Consider the following 22,409-nt stretch of genomic DNA (forward strand, 5'->3'; position numbering starts at 1 on the left):
AGCAAAGTCTAGTTAAGAATATGATTTTTTAAGAGGATAGGGTATATCTCAATATATTTGAAGGAAGAGGATAAGGAACTATTTGATAGGAAGAGTTTTAAAGAGGGAAGAAGGGTAAATAAGAATGGTCCAATTTCAAAGTGGGTAGGAAGAGATAAAAATTGTTTTACAAAAGCACACAGAGAAATAAGTTATCCTTGGAAATCTTTCCTTGTGACAGTAGAAAAGGAGAAATGGATGGATCAAGATGCATATTTCAGGGTAATAATGAAAGCATATGACATTTTGAAATGAGAAGGAAATGAAGAGAGCTTTTGACTATTGACCTTGATTTTTTTAATGTATTAAGAGGTCAGGTTGTATCCTGAGGTCAAGGAAAATTGAAGGTTTGTGTAATATGAAAGAGAAATTTAATAGGAATAAAAGCCTTTTAGAGCTTCAGTGAAGGTCTAGTAGAAATTAAAATACTACAGATTTGTTAGACTGATTTTAGTGAATTATCATGATTTTTGTTAATTCATCTGAACAGTAATCATAATTTGGAGATTAGCAATAAGAATATGGCAAAATATCAAAAGCACCAAAGATAGTATATGGATAAACCTGAATGACCAAACAAGAGCCAGAAGGGCAAATGGATAGACTGGGAGATTAGGGAGCAGTTGTAGGAATAAAGATATCAGCGGGTTCATTTGGTCTGAAAGAACAGAGAAGACCGAAGATTAAATAGGAGCTCAGGGTTTTTTGAGTGCTGCTGGAAATATATCCATGTGTGCTAGAAGAAAAATGTAGATGGACATCTTAAATTTGAAGAAATTCAGGAACTTTGAATTCTCAGGGTTAGATTATAAATGTTGAAGTTGCTAAGCTTGATGACAGAAATCTAGGTGCAAGAGAAAACTATAAGCTGGTTTTCATGGTGGTAAATAAAAGTGAATGACTGTCCCAGAGAACAGTGGTATTAGGGAAGTAGAGAAAGTGACATAGGTGGATGTTATAACAAGGAGATTTAACTAAGTGATGTTCCAGGAAATGATCAGACCAACCCCTTCTCTGCTAGGAGATCCTGGGGAATGGGAGGATTGGCCTCTATTGGAGAGGAGTATGAGGAAAGTTGTATTAAAGGGAAATCAGATTTCAGTTGTTAATGTAATGAATTAAGTTTTGAAAAACTTAAGGATGTAAGGAATTTTTATCAGCAAAGATGTAAAAAAGGAATGTGAACAGCAGAAAGTAGTGCATGATGGTTTGTAGACAATATCTTGTTTGGTCTTTAGAATACCCTGAAATAGGTAATATTATCCTATTTTTCAGAGGGCAAAACTGAGATTTAGAAATTTCAGTGACTTTGCTCAAAATCATACAGCGAATATCTAAGGCAGAATTTGAACTCAAAAGCTAGGTAGAAAGTGAGAACAAGAGAATAAAGGAATAATTGTCACTAGAAAGGTATTTACAGTTGGGGGGGTTTAGATGTAACAGTGATTTGTTTTCTTTTCAAGATTTTTGCCTCTAGGTGGTGCTGTAGGTTATATAACTAAGTTAGGTCAAGTTATATCAAGGTTTGATATTAAGATTTCATATAATCTCTGTTTTATATTCTTTATCAAACGTATAATTTTTAAAAAACTGAGAATGATAAGAATATAAAGAACTATAGTTTATGTAGAAAACTTGAAGCACATTTAAGTTAGTCTCTTTATCACTGACCTTTTGTCCCTCACATTTTTCAAGCTCTAATTCTAATATAGTTAGTAGAATTAGTAATGATGATTGTATTTGCTCTTGCATAGGTAATTCTTATTTAGATGAGTAGTATCTTCTTTATTTTCTTGTTTTTTGTTTTTTTAGGTTTTTGCAAGGCAAATGGGGTTAAGTGGCTTGCCCAAGGCCACACAGCTAGGTAATTATTAAGTGTCTGAGACCGGATTTGAACCCAGGTATTCCTGACTCCAAGGCCGGTGCTTTATACACTACGCCACCTAGCCACCCCCATATCTTCTTGAGAAACAATAAACACCAACTCACTGCCAAAATTATAATGTCCAGCCAACTCAAGAATAACTTTTTGTCCATTAAAGGGAAATTTTTCATTAAACTGTTGGGTGTGAGGGGAAAGTAGGAAAAAAGTATCAGTCCGATTGGCATTCATCATCACTTGACGATTCTCTTCTTATTCTCAAGCTGCTTGTTGCTATATAATGCCAGATAATGGAAGTTCATGATATCTTTATAATTGAACTCATTAAGAAAGTGTTTTTTTTAAATCATTCTTTTCTATTTAAATTTCATGAAATGCTTTTTAAAAAATATAATGAATTTTCAAGATATTTTAAAATCAGATATACTTTCTTCCAATCGTGATATTTTTCTAGGCCTAAAATTAGAAGAATAGTTAAAGGGGTTCAAACAAAGTATGACAACAGGTTAAACCAACTTTTCTCAATTCCTACAACTTTTCACCCAATTAGATACTATTAAGTGATGTGAATTTTAGAGGAACAGTTTCTTTATGTAACATTTAAATTTCACATATTTAGTAGGTCATTTAGAAACACCAAGAAGTTCTACCTTCTAGAAATTCTTAATGTCTTTGAATTTTCAGTGGGTATTTTTAATTGGTTCCTTTATTTTTTATTTTATTAATTAATTCATTTATTTATTAACTTTAGTTTTTGCAAGGCAATGGGGTTAAGTGACTTGCCCACTGTCACACAGTTAGGTAATTATTAAGTGTTTGAGATCATATTTGAACTCAGGTCCTCCTGACTCCAGGGCTGGTGCTCTATCCACTGTTCCACCTAGCTGCCCCATAATTGGTTCCTTTATTCATAAATATTTATTTGATAAAAATTTTGTGCAAGTTGCTGTACTCTATTGAGGATATAAAGATGAAAGCAACTCAGTCCTTACCTTTATATGATTCACAATCTCATAAATATTTGAAAAGTTAGAATTTGAAAGTGACATATGAGAAATACAACACTTTAGGACTTCAGAGGAAGCAGAGATCATGATTGGAGAAGAGTTTTTTTGTGTTTTGTTTTGCAAAATGAATATAATTTAACAGGTTCAGAAGTGGGGGGAAAAAGGCATTTTGAGCAGAAAAATGTAAGGAACAAAAAAAACGGGTGCTGGCATTCGGTCTTAATTTGTTTGGAGCTGAGTGAATAGTAAAATATTAAACTAGATTCACTAACTATAGAGCAGAAAAGAATCTTAGAAATAATCTGTCTCTACTATGTGTCAAGCCCTATGCTGGGTGATGGATATACAAAGACAAAAAGGGATCTCAAGGGATATATGTTCTCTTGGGGTGGAGGGAATACCTGTATGTTATAATCATAGAAAATTAAATATAAATATGAAAAGTAATTTGGCAGTTGTAGGATAGAGAGATTGGAATGTAGGATATATAAATAAGAATAATTGCTCAGAAAAATTCACTGGAGCCAGATTGTCAAAGCTTTAAAGACAGACAAATAGGGAGAATTTCTCTTTTATCTCAAATGTAAGAGGGAACTTTGGGATTTTGTTTAGCAGCAAAGTAATATGGCTATACCTATACTTTAGGAATATTAATTTGGAAGCTTTATGGAAGATGGATTATAGATGGAAGACTAGTTAGGACTCTGTTGCCTTTATCCAGATAGGAGAGGATAAGGACCTGAATCGTTTTATGGTAAGACTGATGACATGATAAATTTTTGAAGAATAATACCAGACAACCAAGTGGGAGTGAACAAGAAAGAAGTAAGGAAGAATTTGAGGATTTGAATCTGAGTAAATGGAAAGAAAGGTGATGATGCTCTCAACATAAGCAAAGAAGTCATAAAAAAAGGAAGTTTTAAGGGAGAAAGATAATAAGCTTTTTTTTTTTTGCATGTTGAGTTTGTGATATATATGAGATAATCGGCAGTTGATGATATGAGACCAGAATTCAGGAGAAAAGTCAGAGGAAAAAATGCTAACATTAAGTGCCTTAGGGATACAGATAGAAAATCAGTAGAGTCCCTGTTCTCAAAGACAATACAGAGAGGAGGGAACATGTAGCTTGGTTCAACTGCAGGGCAGAAGGAAAGGTTGATAAGGACCCTAAAAGGCACACTAGCAAGGTAAACGATTGTCCTTATTTTTGTTGAAGGAACCACTGACAGTTCTTTCAAATCCAAATTCTTCACTCTTTTTCTCATTTTTTTCCCTCACCCTCATTTTTATTCAGTCAGTTGTCAAATCTCACCAAATCTACCTTCTCTGAATCTCTTACCTCTGTCCCATCTTACTGTTCATATAGTCACCTTCCTAATTCAGACCCTCATCATTTTTGACCTAGACTATTAGAATCACTTCTGATTGAACTTTTCCAGCTTTCAGTGCTTCCTTACTCCAATCCCTCCTCCACACAGTTGTCAAATTGATTGTCTTAAATTATAGATATGACAGTCACTCCTCTACTCAGTGAACATCAGTGATTCTCTGTTGCCTTTAAGATCAAATACAGACTCCTTGTTTAATATTTCAAAACCTTTACAATCTGAATCCAATCTACATTTCTTGAATGAATATACATTATTCTCATTCATGAACTGTATATTCAGGCAGACTGGGCTGGTTGCTTTTCTTGGTACATGATATACTGAATACTCCCTCATCCTCTCTGCCCCTTAAAAATCTCTATCCTCCTTCAAGATTCAGTTCATGCACCACCATTTACAAGAGGTCTGTTTGTGAGTGGCCCCCGCCATTTATTTTGTATATCTTCTTCATTTGTCTGTAGATGTGTATTGGCTTGGTAAAATCTAAGTTGCTTGAGGGTAGGAACTCTGTTGATTTTGTATTTGTATCTTCTAGCACCTAGCATAGTGTCTGACACATTAGGTGTTTAATAAATGCTTATTTGATTAAAAACATATACAGAACTGTGCAGTTGCTTAATAGACCAGAAAAAAAAGAACCAAATGTTGAACTATTACAGTTGTAATAAATTTATATGTTAACTTGCCCCTCCTGGTGAAATAATGAATAGAATAAGAAATCCATGAACATTCAGAATTTCATTTTAAACCCTTTAGAAGTCAGACAAGGCAGGTTTTTTCCCTGAATATTTTAGAGTAGCAGAAACAAACCAAAAAACCCAATCTTTTCTTTTATTATGGGGCTTTCTCTCCAATATTATTACTCAACAAGGATGAATAAGTTTTAATGTGAAATCCAATTTAATGTGAAAATACAAATTTGTGAACCATAAAGACCCATAACAAAATAGTGAACACATTACTTATGATATGTATGTTTATATGTTTGTGTATAGGTAACAAAATAGTTAATATTAACTGGAATTTGACATTAGGCTTTACCATATTATTTACAGATGAATTTTCTAAAGATTGATTTTTTTTGGATAATGAAGAGTCTTTATTTTATAAAAAATGTTGGGAGTGGTGTGGGAAAAATTGGATTATTTTGCATTAAAAAGCTGGCTTGTTAAACCACTATTTTACTCTTAACAGGCACATTTTTACATTATCACTTAAATAGTAAAACTGTCTGTTGGCTTCATTAATTTGCTTGGTACGTGGTTTGAGACTTTGAGAAAGTACATTCCAAAAGCATAGCCAAGTTGGCTCCAGTTCATGCACAACAGATTGCCTGCTGCAAGTAAAAATAATCATTTTTTTATTAAACAATTTTAATGTTTTTCTTTATATAGTTGAGAAACAATTGAAAATAAAAGCCATACACATTGTGTTAAAGACATTTTTCCCTTTTAGTTGATGTTTACTTTAGAGCTTTCTTCAAGTACTTTTGACTCTACACTTTTCCTTAGTAACCTGACTTTTGATAAAAACATTCATTCAGTTTTTTCTGGTCCAGGATTTTACAAAATGAAATTATAAAAACAATTTATACCAGTCCTCTTAATTTTCTTTTATATTATAGAACCAAATTCCACACAGAGGCTTTTATCCAAAGGAATAATTTGTTTCTAAGAATCCAGAGTGCCAACTAACTTGGAATGCTAACAAAGCTGTTTTTTTTTTTAAATAGAAAAAAAGGAGTGTTTTTTTACCACACAAAAGATCTTTATGTAATATACATATATTAAACACATTTATAGTAACTGTCTGGAGGCTTACACTAATCTAGGTCCTTTGTGTATAGGCTGTTAGACCATAAAAATAAGGCTATATTTTAAACAAGAAAATGTTCATGTGCCATAATATTTATACTAAATTATATAACAGTTTTAGATTATGTCATTTGTTACACTACATAAACTCTTTTCTTTAGGCAGACTCTTTGTGTATATTATCTTTCAGTGATTGTGTACTGCGGCATAGCGTTTCATTTGATATGATTTTAATTACTATTAGGTTGAACTTGAAAGAAAGTTGGAATCAGCAACTAAGTCTAAACTACATTATAAGCAGCAATGGAGTCGAGCTCTGAAAGAACTTGCAAGATTAAAGCAGGTATGTAGTTCATTGAACTTTGTTTTTGTTTTAGTGTTTGATTTTTCTTTTTAATTTTTTAGGTTCATACATTTGGTGTTATGTTAGTTCTTGTCAGACTTCTAAAATTCAAAACAGTTTATTTTTAGGTATAGGAACTTTTTTCCTTCTAAATTTTAGAGTACTATTCTTTATTTGAAATTAAAACCACTTTGTGCTTCTATTTTTAACTGATTAGCCATCTTTCTCTACTCTCACCCATGGGATGTTTGGAATATGTCTTTATGTCCGTGATTCACTAAGCTATATTTCTCCTTCAAGTTTTACTTATAACTAACTGCTGCCCCCCCCCCCTTTTTGCTGAGTTTTTTTTCTTTTTTTTAGTTGTTTTTTTTTTTTTTTTTTGCAAGGCAAATGGGGTTAAGTGGCTTGCCCAAGGCCACACAGCTAGGTAATTATTAAGTGTCTGAGACCGGATTTGAACCCAGGTACTCCTGACTCCAAGGCCAGTGCTTTATCCACTACGCTACCTAGCCACCCCTGAGTTTCTTTTCTAGGGAGACTAGGGAGACTATGGGGTCCTTTGTTTAAAATGGAGAAAATGAGGATTATTATGTAGACAGTCTCCCATTTAATATATCTCATCCTTTCCCTTGTCCCCATGTGTTGTCAGAAATTTAAGAATATAACTTTTAATTCATAGGGACATATGGTGACTTAATAAAGGACTTAAACAGGATTGTTTCATATTTGGGAAAAAATAAAGTGTGAAAAAACATTTTAGTTTTTCTTAGTTTATTTTCATTTGCTTCCCCCCCCCCCCCCCCCACTGGAAAACAATGTCACGAAAGAAAGAGCCTGAGAGCAGGGACATCTGTCAGAGGGACATGTGGGGGCTATTTACAATTATGAGACAAAATACTCAAACACAAACTCTTATGGAAAGCTTTCAAAGTAACATGTGAGCAAAGTGGACCCAACTGGAATTGAGGGTGATTTTCAAATTATTATGGTCAGATATGGTGCAAACAAGGTTCTTTATTTTGAGGCTAATCTAGGTGATCTAAACATTTTAACATCTTAAAAGCTAGTCATGATTCATTTTCATCCTAACCTAAATTTGGCTTTTGTCCAGCATCTATATTTTTATTCTGGCATATAAGCTCTATCTTGTTTGTTTTTTTCCCCCTAATCTTTCTTCATGATTATCAAATGGTATTTAACATGTACATGTAAAGCTGTATTAAGTATGATTAAAGATTTTGTCAATTAGTGTTTACAAAGTACCACAAATGGGGACTGTTAAAAAAAAAATAAAGCTAAACTGCCTTCCTGGAGCCTCCTGTTTAGAAGGGAAAGTTAATAAATTTTAATTGTGAAGAATGAATAAATGAAATGTGATCAACTTTAAAGCTGTTAGATTGTTCCAGGCAAGAAATACTGAGGGTCCTATACCAGGATATTACTTGTTATGGCTATAGAAATTGAGAAGCGCCTTTGAAGAATTACGTACTAAAAAAAATCAACAAGCTATAGGGTTAATAGTTGCTCATGATGAATGAGAAAAAGTTGAAAATAGCTTTGGAAGTCTAAAAAACAGGATTTTTAGATGTTGGTGTAGTAATATTAGGAAGTTGGAAAGTGTAGTTTTGGAATGAAAAGATCTATTTTCTTTTAGATATACTAATTGCAAGAAATGTCCCATATTCATCTGTAACTTAGAAACCAAAAAGAGTAAAGTTTGTAGATTTGAGAACTATCAACAAACAGTTTGAACAATGGAAATAAATTTAATGAGAGGTTATGTAAAAAATGTTACATATAAGGTAATGCACATATACCGGTAGGTAATAGAAAAATGATAAGAGGAAACCTGAACAGCTCTAGTGTCACAGAAACCAAGGTAAAATAAATTTCAAAAAGAAGGGGAATAAGGGAGTGTTTCAGATGCAGTCAGAATAGTAAAAAGGAGGAAACTGAGAAAAGGCCTGTTGTTAAATTTGTCCAAGAGGAAGTCATGGTAATAATTCTGAGAAAATAAGTATGAAAGACAGATTACATTGTTAAAAAAAGAGTAGATGGGAAGAAAATGGAGACAGTGGGTACAGATATCACATTCAAAAGAGTGAATAATATTATGCAAACCAGATTGAGATTTACTAATTTCTTAATAGAGTAATTCACAAAACTAAACTGTGTTTACTTTTTTTTGATGGTAATAGAGTAAAAGGTGGTTGTTAATATAGAAAGGCAGTTTTGATCAGTTTGATTAGGATAGGCTTTATAGGATTATAGGTCTCCATAATTTAACCAACTCTTTGGAGGCCCAAAGAAGGTAGGTGTCTTAACCTGAGTTCACATCTAAGGGCCTAGGTCCTAAAGCAAACCTCCTTTCTGCAACATTGCCCCTTTTGTTAATATATTTTGAAGAAATATGCAATAATATTACTTTACTTATAAGCAATAATTTATTGACAATCAAAATTATCCATGGGAAAAATTTCACCTTCTGAATGGCATTCATAACTAACACTCACTCACTCTCTCTCTCTCTCTCTCTCTCTCTCTCTCTCTCTCTCTCTCTCTATATATATATATATATATATATATATATATATATACACACACATATATATATATATAAAATATTGCTACAATTTTTTAAACAATCTGCTTTTAGAATTTAAGACATGAGAAAGTAAAATAATTTTGTTCTTTTTTTTAATCTGAAAAATTTATGGCTTTAACAGTCTGTTCTTTACCATTTTGTACTGAAACATTAGTTTTAGATCACAGCTTGAGAAGCACCACTCTAGGAAAAGGGTAAAGAAATTCGATGAATTTTGTTAGTGCTTAACAAATTGTGATGTTGTGTAGGTGAAAGTTTAAATTTGAACTTGGACAGGCTGTCACTTTTCATTGGTGTGAAAATCACTTCAGAATTTTTCCAAAAACTCTTGATTAAAAACACATTTATTGCAGATTAAATATAAAATTGGAATTCTTGATCTGTTTTTGTTCAGAGGATAGTTTGTACAATTTCTTGTTTAAATTGGATTAGTACCATGTTAATTTTGCATTGCCTCTGGTGTATAGCCACGGGGATGTAATCCATGCCAGTAATTTGTCACACCAAAACCCTCTGGAGGACCATACAAAACATTTGTATCATGTGGATTAGACGTTGAAAGCCCTATCGTAGATGGTTAATAAATGTTAATGACAAAACCCAGCTGGCAAGTTGTAGAAATGAGATCTAATGCTTTATGCCCATTGCCAAAGAAATGTTTAAACAGAGCTTTCCATTACTCAAAGGTGACCTAGTACAGTCAATTTGTGAATTAAAAAAGCATAATCTATTAGCTTAAGTATTTAGAAAAATTCTCTTTTCCTCTGCTTTGCCACTATAAAAGTCACTGTTTCAAAATTATAAGATTTCTTTGTTAAGCTAAACCACAGCTGTGACAGTATTAGTGAAACACAAAATATGTTTTCTAACTTTGAAATTAAGTAAATAATACCTAGACATTCTGTTTGTTATCATGGGGTGAAGTGTAATACCAATTATAAAATGGCATACATTGTTGGAAACTTCAGAGGCAATTTAGTTTTCTCTTTTTACTCCCCACTGTACTAAATTTGATGTGTTCTCAAGTTTTTTTTTTAAATCAAAATATACCTCTCAATTAATTTAAGAAGAAAGTAAGCAAAAAATGTTTCCCGAGTGCCTCCTTTTCTGGGATGGGGTACGTCACTTCTTTAGTGCTGAACAGTCTTTCAGATACCTAAAAGAATTTTGGGTACCCTTTAGTATCTTGTTAATTTAGCTACTACATGTGAAGAAGTGGCAACTGTGTATATTTTTTTTAAGAAAAAGTAAATTACTTTTGAAAGAAATATGTAGTTTTACCTCTCTAGTTTAGAAAATTAAATATTTTCATTATATGTTAAAACTCAGAATATTTTCTGAGAAAGGAAACAGTCCTGAATTTTTGCATTTAAGTTCTTTGCCATATATGTTCACTATAGATCTGTTTAAAAACAAGCTGATATATTGTTTAAAAAAACACAGACTTCATTGGCTGACATGGGTGCTGTCTGGTCCAGTCTCTTGCTTATCCACTGAGAGTAATTAATTTGATTAATTTATAAGTAATTTAGCCAAAGATGGGATATAAATCTTTGTTTAAAAAAAAAAACGGTTGGAAGGCCAAGTCTTGGTTAAAAACTGTGTCTTGAAACCATCCAGGCCCTCCTACTGACTTGTCAGCTCTGGGTTATTTTCAGAAAACTTGACTTGAGTTCCTTAGCTTCAGTTATAAGTTTTTCCCACAGACTTGCTTGGTATCTGTGAGTAGTGGCCACTTTTTAGCTATTGTTTAGTCTAGTATATATGTATGTTTACATCTTCCCTCCAGATTTATAGGCAGCAATGGCAAAATAAAGATTGTGCTCTCTTGATGGAAGAGTTTTTTACCCAGAGCACCTGGCAGCAAGGAGAATTTTTTTTTACCAGTTCTTAATTTTATTTTTCTTTTAAATGTTTTATTAGTAAGATTTTCTAAATCATTCAAAATAAGTTTTGGAGAAAGGTGAAAATTCCTTAATTTAGGAACTTTATTTTAAAATTAAGGAATTCAGTTTGGATTGGGTAAACAATGACATAATAAATTTCTCAAGGATTAATAAAATTTATAACTTAAGACCCAAATTAGTGATTCAATTTAGTAAGCATTTAATGAGTATCAGCCATTCACGTATTACCAGTGAGTTGCATTTAGTAAGTAGGCAGTACCACAGAAAATGTAAATAATTTTATGCCCACTTATCTAGAACTTCAGTTCTCTCAGAATAAAAAATAACACTTAAAATTTTTCTTTTTTTTTAGTTTAATTTGATTTTTGGTTTACTTAAGGGAAGATGTTAAAAATGTGGTTTTCATGGTCAATTTAAGTAAACTAGGATGCTGATGCAAACTTTCACTTAAAAAAATCTGATTTCATCTGTATCCTTGCACTATTTTAGATATTCCCTAAGTTAAAGGTCTTGGTGATTGATTTTAGCTGAAGAACTTCATATATTTTACTGTTCTGATAGAAGAACTATTAAGGGAATTTTTTTTTACAAATTTGCAATAGAACTGGCAAGTCACTTAACTGGGAGCAGAAATATGATTCCATAGGCCAGTTTTTCCCAGTGGCAATTTTTTAGATGTTAAGTGTATGAAATATAGAAATTAGCATTAGATAAATATGACTTAATGTTTTTTTAATCCCATATCTCTCTACCTGTAGCTTTCATAGTAAAAAACAAAATTAATTACTTTTTTATCTATAGTAGATTTCAGTAAGCATTCATAAGAATTTTCTTCATACCTAGGCTTTAAGCTAAGCCCTGGGGATACAAGGAAAAGCAAAATTACTCTAGCCTCTAAGGGAAATCCTGAGATCACAATATATAAACAGACTACAAACAAGATCTATTCAGGTTAAATTGGAGATAGTCTCAGAGGGAAGGCATTGGCATTAACGAAACCAGGAAAGGCATTTTATAGAAAGTAGAATTTTACCTGAGACTTGGGGGGAAAAACCAGGAAGTGGAAGCGAGAAAGGAGATATTCCAGAAATAGAGGACTGCCAGTGAATTGGGAGAAACACAAAGTACACATGGATGGGAATAAAGTAAAAGAAAACAGGAAGCTAGGAACGGCAAGATTTTAAGGGGTATTAAAAGCCAAACAATTTAATTTTTGATTGTAGAGGTAATTTGAAACTTGGTGGTTGGAGGGTGGGGTCATGTTGATATTTGCTTTAAGAAGATCGCTTTGGTAGCAGAGGGAAGGATGGACTTGAGTGGGGAAAGACTTGGGGCAAGGAGAGCAACATCAGGCTATTGCAAGAGTGTAAGCATGAGGTGATAGGGGCCTTCACCAGGGAGGATGATGATAGCAGCAGCATTGTGGGGGGTGTATGTATTTGAGGGTGACAACATTCGTTTTGAACTTGTGTGACTAGGAGGATACTAGAGTCCTTGACAGTAAGATTAAAATTAGAAGAGGGGATGACTGGAGGAGAAATATTGAAATCCACTATAAGATTTATAGCTCAAAGAAGTCATTGATACTCAGAAGTATTTAAGTGCCTGACACCAGACTAACCTTTTTAGGAATATAAAAAAGGGCAATCTTGGTCTATTTGGCAAGAGAACATACAAACAATTTTGTACAAATAAGGTATGAAAAGGATAAACTAAGAGAGAACCTTAGGAGGAAGGCACTGGTGTTAAGGGAGGGGACCAAGAAAATCATCCAAAGAAAACACTAGATGAACATGAGAAGGGAAGGAATTTCAGGCATGGGGGAACAGTGAAAATGTGAGCTGAGAGATGGACTTGTCTCAGGAACAGCAAGGAAGCCACTGTCACTGAGAAATAGAGAACCTGAAAAACCAGAAAGATATGAAGGAGCCAGGTTGTTAAGGTTGCTTAAAAAACCCAAAATAAACTTTTTTTTATTTGATCCTGAAGTTACTAAATAGGGAGCCCCTGGAGTTTATGGATGGAGGGGAGAGAAGAAAAGGGAAGAGACCCTGTGTGCTTTAGAAAAATCACTTTGATAGGTGAATGAGTATAATATATTGAAGTAGGGAGAGACTTGAAGCAGAAAGCTATTTTGTAGTCCACCCTGAACTGGGGTAATGTTTATGTTAGGAAAAGAAGGAAAACAGAGTCTACATAAAAAGTAGAAATAAGAAGACTTGGCACCAAATTAGATAAATGGCAAGAGTGAAAGTGTGAATTTGATAATAATCCCTGAGGTCTACTTGGATAGATAGATGATAATATCTAGTACAATATTAGATAAGTTTGAAAAAGAGAACGTTTGGAGGGAAATGTGATTTCTTTTTATTGACTTTTATTGACATTTGAGATGCCTCTTGAATTTGAAATAAAAAAAGACACATTTTTAGGTGCAGAACAAACTCAGGAGAGAAGTTAATTCTGAATTTATAGATTTAGGAATCATCTGCATAAAGTTAATAATTGAATCCAGGGTAATAGATGAGATCATCAAATAAGACAGTATAACAAGAAGGCTTGAAAGTGCTTGAAAGGGATAGAAGTGCTTAAGATCAAAATCCATCATACTGATTATTCTGTGAATGAGCTATCAAGTTATCTGGAGATAGTCTTAAATGTAGAATTATGAGATTCTTATTGAACTAAACTGTTAGAAATTCAGGAGTTCCATCAAGTAGTATTTTTGTGTTACAACGGAATATATTTGCTTTCTTTTGCTTAAGATAATGTAGGTAATTGCTGCTGATAGTGATTTTTATTGTTTATAACAGTTTGATACTGATGTTTAATAGAATTGTATTTATGAGGATTGTGTTGTTTCTATAATGAGAAAAAATAAATTAACCTAATATTACGCAAACTCATTTGATTTCATCAGTGCTGGAGTTTGTGACAGTGATGCAGATCACAGCCCATCCTTGGTTATTCCCTCTAAGCTGTTCTCATCCATGTTCTGCCAAAAATTTGCCAGAATGGTTTTACCTAATGAAGAAATGACATTTGATTTTAAAGTAAAAGTGCTATATTACTATGTGAATTGCAAAAAAATATATAATTCCAAGTCAGAGACTTAAATTGAAATGTGCTTATTCTTTAATAATAAGTGTTTAATGATCTTTTTAGCGTGAGCAAGAAAATCAAATGGCCCGTCTAAAAAAACAGCAGGAAGAGCTGGAACACATGAGATTACGTTATCTGGCAGCAGAAGAGAAAGATACAATGAAAACTGAACGACAAGAACTATTAGATATAAGAAATGAACTTAACAGGTATAGTATGACTATTCAGTTTTGAAATGAGAAACTGCTAATAAGTCATAGTTTGTGCTAAAATAATCTTGAATTATAAGCAATTTATAGATTATAAGTAATTTTTAAAGTGTCATATGTCTGAGCATTTGGCTAATTGTTTCTTGACTATTTTTGATATTATCAAAGAAAGAAATAATAACTAAGAGTCATCATAAGTTCATTAGCATGTGTCAAACTAACTTTATTTCCTTTCTTAATATAGCTACTAGCTAGCTAGCTGGGGAATGCAGTGGATATGATTTATCTTAATTTAGTGTGTAATAAAGTATCTGATTATATTGTAAGGTACCAAGCTAATAAAATATCTTTTAGAATCTAAAGTTTAGATGATAGCACAGCTAGCTGGATTCAAAACTGATTGACAGCCAAATCTAGAGTGTTGATTAATGCATAGGTAGATGTCAACTTGGGTAAAAGTTGATGTGTTGGTCCACTTAGGATAGGTCACATATCTTCTTAGCAGTGTCCTGGGAAATATTTTTAACTGTGACTTCAAAGAAAAAGCTAAGAGGACCTCCTTCTCAGATTTGTAGCCAAAACAACGAACATGACAACAAAACCACAATTTTAAAAGATAGCATTATGGAATGTTGAGCGAAACCAACCGGATGAACTTTAATAAGTATATGATTATTAAGAATTATTATTATTAATTATTAATATTATTAATAATAATGATTATTCTTGTGTCTAGATTTTCTTTTAAATTACTTATATCACAGAACCTACATAGCACCGTGGATATAGTACCAGTTCTGGAGAAAGGAGGACCTGAGTTCAAACCCAGCCTCACACATTTGACACTTAGTAACTGTGTGACTCTTATTGACTCCTCCTACCCCCCCCAAATTAAAAAATAAAAAAGTTATTTAAATCCAGGAGAAGGAAGACCATATATGATAACATTTCATGTGAAAAATAGCAATAGTAACCACAGCTGTAAATCTATATATGGGGTTTTTGTGTTTCATTTAAAAAAATTAATTGATTACTGGGCTTCATTATAATAATATAATGTCCATATCAAAAGAGGGTGGAAGATTCTGCCCTGGTCAGATCACATGTAGAGTAATGTGTCCATTTTTTTTGAGAGTTGGCAAACTAGAACACATGCAGAGGAGAGCTACCAGCATAGTGAAGGATCAGGGATACACAAATTCGTTGAGGGAGTTAAGAGATTTTTAACTGAAGAAAAATTGAGTGGTAATGATGACTATCCTGAAATAACTAAGGCAGGATAGTATTATAATCATAATAGCTAGTTCTTACTCTGTGCCAGGCATTGTACTAAGCTCTTTATGGTTTTTATTTCATTTGATGTTTACAACAATCATTGGAGGGAAGAGCTACTTTTATTCCCATGTTAAGGATGAGGAAAAACACACAGAGGTTAAGTGATTTGTCCAGAGTCATTCAGCTAGTAAATTTTCAACTCAAGATTCTTCCTGACTCCAGGTCCTGTGCTCTACCCAGTCCCTGTCTGTACCACCTAGCTATCTGTAGTAGACAGAGTGCTGACTTTTGTAATCAGAAGACTGAAATCAGAGAATCCCAGTTCTTTTTACTATCTGCATGTCCTTGAGAAGTCACTAGCTTTGATTTCCTCATCCATATGAGGAAGAGGTTGAACTAGATAAGCTCCAAGGCCCTTTGTAGTTCCAAATCTTTGATCCTCTGCAGGAAAATATATGTTCTTCCATTTATTTGACTGACTTAGGCCTGTAGAGTAAGGATAAAAACTGTCCAAAAATGAAATGAAATGAAGCACTGAGAACTCTGTCATTAGAAGTATTCAAGCAGAAGGCATATAATTTTGTTACTATCTTCTAGAGTTCTTCCAACTTTTAAGAATTAATGATTGTAACAGAAAGTTTGACTTATAGAAATAATTTAGTAGCAATGTTCTCTTTCAAATCAACTAAGCAAATATTAAGGATCTTTCTGCTATATGCTGGGTATAAAAGATATAAAATAGTCTTTTCTCAGGGGGAAAGACAGACCTATTAAAAGGAAAAGTGAAATATAGGCAAATGATATCCTCCAAAAATTAGATAACCCAAATAAAAACATTGACATTCCTTTACCTTTCCTTTTTTTCAGCCTTTGTTGACAACTTGATTTAGTGAAGTTTGTTTTGCTATCAAATAATTTGTAATGTAGTTTATGGGTACCAAAATAGAGAAGTAGTTTTCTATCAGAGTGGAATTTTGTTTCTGTTTTTCAGGTTAAGGAAACAAGACTCAGAACAGTTCCAGAATTCCAAAGAGATTGCAAGTGGAAAAACAGAGAGCCTGGGTGGAAAGGCTTTTGAAGAAGATTTGGATGATTATCTGACTCGCCTAATAGAAGAAAGGGATACTTTGATGAGAACGGGTGTGTATAATCATGAGGATCGAATAATAAGTGAACTTGACCGTCAGATCAGAGAAGCTTTGGCCAAAAGCAGTACCAGTAATTAATGACATTTGGATAATCTTTACTAAGACTTTGAATTTGAGTTTTAATTTCATTATAAAACTGTGAAAGTAGGAAAATGTTTTTAAAAAGCTGTTTTCTTTTTTCACATCTATGAAAAGATTTTTTTGTTATATATTATTTATTTGGATTTTATTTACTTTAAATCTATTATATCTCTCCCACACTGGTTTTATTTGTAATTTCTTTTTATATGCTCACTCACTAAGCAACTTTTCAGTGTTTCTCATAATCTGTCATTTCAAGACTAACTTTAAAATAGTTTTTCACTAAATTTGTCTAGGAAAAGATGACTGCAGTAATTCCCAGAGACATAATTTTATATATTGAGCCAAAAAATATATGTTGCACTTTATAAATTATGTGTCCTTTTACATGTATGTAAATATCTTAGAATTTAGACCAGTTGTAAATATAGTAAGTTTTATTTTAACTTTTTTAGGCAATATGCCTTTTTTTCCATAACTATGTTACAGTTGTAGCTAATGCCTTTAAGCAGAAAGCAGTATGTTCAGTTCAGAGAAGCCATGTTCAGTAATAGGCAGCAAAATAATAAATATTCAATCAGCCTATTTCTTTTAATACTATTATAATAGGTTTGAGGTTTTTTTGAAGTTACAAGATCCATTGAACTCATGTTTACATTTTTGAAGTATTTTACTCTAAATCTTTTAGAAAAAAATCTTGATAATTGTTTTTTTTCTTCCTAGTCCCACATACAAGATGGAGTTGTTTTCTATTAGAATTAGAGATATTCCCTTATTTCAGTAAAAGTAATATACTAGTACAAATCTTTTGTTGTTCAGTGGGGAAACAGGCATTTTAAAGACTTAAGCTGAAAAAAATAAATGAATGAAAATCGATACTAATTTTTCTCCCTTTTATTTAGCCTTTTTCTTAAGTAAATGAAAATAATTCATTGGATTCTTCATAGCGCCAAGTCTGTAAAACTCCACGTGTTTCTTTCTGTTGTTTTCCTCAGAGCCAGGCATTGTACTGATTCAGAACTCTTTAAGTTTTGTTCCCAGAGCAGTATTTTTTGCCTCCTTTTTACAATATATTTTATCAGTGTACTCAAAATTTTTATTATTTAGGTCAGTTTTATGAATTCCAAAATGAAGTAATTCAAAAATTTGACCCTTTGGAGAAGGATATATTCTGCTTAACAGTAATCTCTACAAAGTCAATATAGAGCATTTTGAACATGATCTAAATTTCTTTTTTTGTGTAAACTTCTTTAAAAGAATTATTTCAATTTTTGTTTTTATTTTTTGAACAAAGTGCTAGTTGCCTAAAAACAACATGACAGTAAGTAAATGTAAAGATATGAAAATAATGGATAAAGGAATGGTGAATATATGAATCACAGGATTTTAAAATCTTAATTATGATTGCATATTTTCTCTGATTTTGTGCCACTTGAATGGAATTGTAATCTTTTTGTATGTTTGAAGGAATACTTGTTGAAAAGATTGTCATTATTTTCTTTCAGTTTCTCGGTGTTCAAACATGAGCAGAAACCTAAAAAAGAAAGGATATTCTAAAATGAATGTGTGGTTTACTTTGCCTGAGTGTTTTTTTTCCCTATGTAATTTAACAAATAAAATCAGAATTTTATGCACTTTTGAATTTTTAAGTAGTATGTTTGTTTAATTATGTGCCTTTTGCTTCTAGATAATGTGGGTGAAATGTTCTCAGTAAGATTAGTTTTTGTCATTTTTATGTTTTTTCATAATGGTGAGGGTCTAATATTTCAATACTTTTTGAGTCAGCATCAACCATTCCAAATGACAATGGTAGATTTTTTTTTTTTTAGGTTTTTTTCAAGGCAATGGGGTTTGGTGGCTTGCCCAAGGCCACACAGCTAGGTAATTATTAAGTGTCTGAGGCCAGATTTGAACTCAGGTAGTCCTGACTCCAGATCCACCCCTTGGCTACTTAGCCACCTTATGTTTTTAATTGTAAGAAAACAAGATAGTAATAATCTATTTAAATCATGTTCAGAGAAAATAAGATTCATCTTGTTAAAAAAATTTTCAACTGAAAATTAGAATTTGCTTTTTTTCTTTTCTATAATAGTCTCCCATCATCAAATGTATTGGGAGGTGGGGAGAAATATTTTCTTGTTTATCTTTAATGTTTAGTTTGTGAAATAAATATTGGTGAATAACATATAAGTCATATATAAAATTGATAAAATATGATTAAGATATTCATTGTACATTACTTCCTATTAACAGTGATTCAAATGAAAAGCAGATAATGCCAGAGTGACCTCCCTTAGTGGTCCATTTGTCTTCAAGATTGCTCTTTGAAAGATCCTTCTCTGAAGTATATTTATGATATTTAATAAAAAATAGATTTCACACTATTGGTGTGTTATCACAGCAGCGCTTGTCTAGCTGTTTATCCTAAGGTATTTTAAAAATAACTAGGGTAGGTGATTCAACAGTGCCTTGGCAAAGTGGCCTAATCACTGTTGTTACTTACTGTTCTGGAATACTGAGAATACAGGTTGGAATCTGCCTTGTTGACATCATGTACAATTATAGGATCCTTTTCTGGGCACTGATGTCATCACCCCTACATAGCTGTTCCACTTCACCATTGAAATGTGTTGGGTCTTGGCATGTGGTTTTAAAAAAAATGATATGCTTTAGGTTACATGCTAACTCATTCTTTCATGCTGAAATCTTACTATATTGATAATTGTTTCTAAAGTTTCTACTTTTTGATTGTGGAAATGCATCTTTAGCCTACAAATCAAGTGTGTTATAAAAAGTTAAATGTACTTGAAGTTGATGTAACATGAATCTGGACATCATTTAAAGGCTAGTGAAAATGAGCACTTGTTTAATTCTTATAACAAAAAGTGAATTGAATAATGAATAATCTCTTGATTGTTGGTATTTGTCTCAGAAAACTTTAAAATAAGTACTCTAATTTTAAACATAGGAATGGTCAGGAGTATTCATCCATTACCTCACTTCTAAACTTGAATAAAATAATATAAATGTAAAGAGAGATTTGTACAGTGTTTGAAAATCATTTTGACAGGCCTTTAATTAAGCTTATTCTCTGCACAGCACAGTTCTAGGCACAAACACAAAAACAATCCTTGCCCTTAAGAAACTTACATTCTAACTAACCAAGCCTTCTCATCCTGAAAGATTACTCTATTGCTGCCGTCCCTTCCTAATTAGTTGGTTATGCCTAGAATTTCCATTTTAAGAAAAGTAGCCAGGCCAACCATATTCACTGCTAAGTTTTCTTTTTGGACTCCATTTCTTATTCTAGTATCTCTCCATCATAATCCAACAGCCTTCCCATTTTGGAAGATCTCTCCCCCTGCAACCACTTCTGTAAAATGGAGGTTCCAGTAGGGATGAAATGATTAAGTATCTCTTAAAAGAGAGTCTATTGTCTTTTGATGATTGATGCTATTAGAATAATGACATCTGAAAAGAAGGTTTCATCTTTATTGTCTGCAGGCTGTTACAGTAAAGTTGTTGTCTCATAGAAAATCATTTACCTGTCTCGATTCAATTAGTATTTAAAAAGCTCTTAATATGTTTATTTCAAACACAGTATTAGGCAATGGGGATACAAAAATAAAATATATTCCAAACTTTCAAGGAGCTTGCATTCTACTGAGGAGAAACAATTCATACACAGATAAACATATATATATATATATATATATATATATATATATATATACAATGTAAATAGAAGATAATATGGAAGAGGCAGGAGAGCACAACAAATTAGGATTGTGAAATTATAAAATACAGCATTCAAAATGGTTCATGAAGTCAACTGGGAATTCTAGTCATTCAACAAACACTGATCACTTACTATGTGTCAAAGCAGCTAGATTGGCTCAGTGATTTAAAAATGCTGGACCTGAATTGTGGAAGACTTGAGTTCAAATTTGATCTCAGACACTGACTGGATTGTGACTTAACTTCTGTTTGCCTTAATTCCATTGAATGAGAAAATGACAAACTGCCCCATTATCTTTGCCAAGAAAACCCTAAGGACAGTTTGGACCACAGTATCGTAAAAAAGTAGGACATGACTAAACCACATGTACTAGGAGTCTAGGATATAAAGGAATGCAAAAACTAGCTCCTGCCCTCAAGGAATTTATATTCTGGTAGATAGGTAAAATGAAAATAGATGGATACAATAAGTAGATAGCTGTTGAGAAGAGAAATCTCTTAACAGCTGGAAGAAGATACAAGGAAAAGCCTGCAGAAGTTAATATTTTAAATGAGTCTTGAAAAAGACTAAGAGACAAATAAGGAAGGAGACCATTTAAGAAATTGGAGAGAGCAAAGGCATGGGAACAGTTGAATTGTATTATTATTGTTATTGTTGTTGTTGTTGTTGTTGTTGTACAAGGAACAGCAAATGGACCAGTGTAGCTGTGTCTTAGAGTACATCGAAAAGAGTAGAGTGTATGATTGGAAAGAAGGAAAGGTACCAAATGATGATGAGATTTCAATGCCATAGACCTTTATATTTAGTACTTGAGGTAATAGGGAGTCACTGGAGTTGATTGATTAAGGGGGAGAGGTATGTGATGGCAGGTATGTAGAGACTAGGTTGTTTATAGGAAGAAGATCCCTTAAACCACTAAGAGGTCCAGGGATAGGAAAAAGTTTATAAACATTTGTAGTTGGAAAGGGGCTAAAATCTCATCAGAGACGTTAACTGAAGTGGTTACTATGGAAATAATTCTAAATTTTATTTTGACTCCAATTAGATGTAGTTGTTGGAGTGAGAAGTAAATAATGGGACTTCTCAAATAAAAGAAAAAATACCTTAGCTGGCAATAAAACTGATGATTAGGAGAAAAATAGTCTGGGAAAAATGACTTCACACATGTGTGTATTGGAGTGTGATATACCACCACATAACTGTTTATTCTGTTTCACCATGAGGCAAGAGAGTACAAGGAAATCAAAGGCTACATGGCAGAGCCTTTTTTTTAATTGGACTAAGAATGCTTAGGAAAGCCAATTAAGGCTGTTGTCATTAGTACTGTTAGCCTAAACAGAATGAATAGATTGTAGATACATTGAAAGTAGAGAAAATAGATTCACAATCAGAACAGCAAGGCATTGATATTATGAGAGACATTTGGTAACTGAGTCCAACTGAGAGATAAGATTCATGTCATATACTGAACAGAATGGCAGATACTTAAGTTGTTTCTCTCTCCTTCATTCTTTTTGTCTTTCACCTAAGTGTATAATTGAGTTAAGGTAAGTGATGAGATAGGAGTATGGTAAAACTTCTTTGTAATTAATATAATGATTCTTGTGCTGGATCAAAAAAGAGTAGAATCACTTCTAATGGCAAGAGAATTCAAATCAATTACTAAGGATATTTATTCTTTAGGAACTAATTTATTGAGACTGTCTAGTCCAGTAACTTCTGTGGGAAGTATATAACAGAGGAGCCTTTTCCCTCCCTATTTTCAGAGAAAGCATAAGCATCTTCTGCTTCTTTCCTGTTGGTCCATAAACTGGTGACTGGAAACCTTTTAATCAAGTGTTGAATCAGAACTCGGTATGCATAAAGA

At 32.7% G+C, this 22,409-nt stretch overlaps 1 protein-coding gene across 2 annotated transcripts in view; it reads left to right on the plus strand.

The window, feature by feature from the left end:
- CEP120 (centrosomal protein 120) overlaps positions 1-20,471 on the plus strand; it is a 116,883-nt gene extending 96,412 nt beyond the window's left edge. For both annotated transcript variants that reach the window (XM_074205950.1, XM_074205951.1), the window contains exons 18-20: positions 6,375-6,473; positions 14,154-14,299; positions 16,566-20,471. In XM_074205950.1, the coding sequence (XP_074062051.1) occupies positions 6,375-6,473; positions 14,154-14,299; positions 16,566-16,800 (480 nt within the window). In that variant the 3' untranslated portion in view covers positions 16,801-20,471. The remainder of the gene's footprint in view (positions 1-6,374; positions 6,474-14,153; positions 14,300-16,565) is intronic.
- Positions 20,472-22,409: the final 1,938 nt, after the last annotated feature.

This window comes from Macrotis lagotis, chromosome X (assembly GCF_037893015.1).
Source record: "Macrotis lagotis isolate mMagLag1 chromosome X, bilby.v1.9.chrom.fasta, whole genome shotgun sequence".
NCBI lineage: Eukaryota > Metazoa > Chordata > Mammalia > Peramelemorphia > Peramelidae > Macrotis > Macrotis lagotis.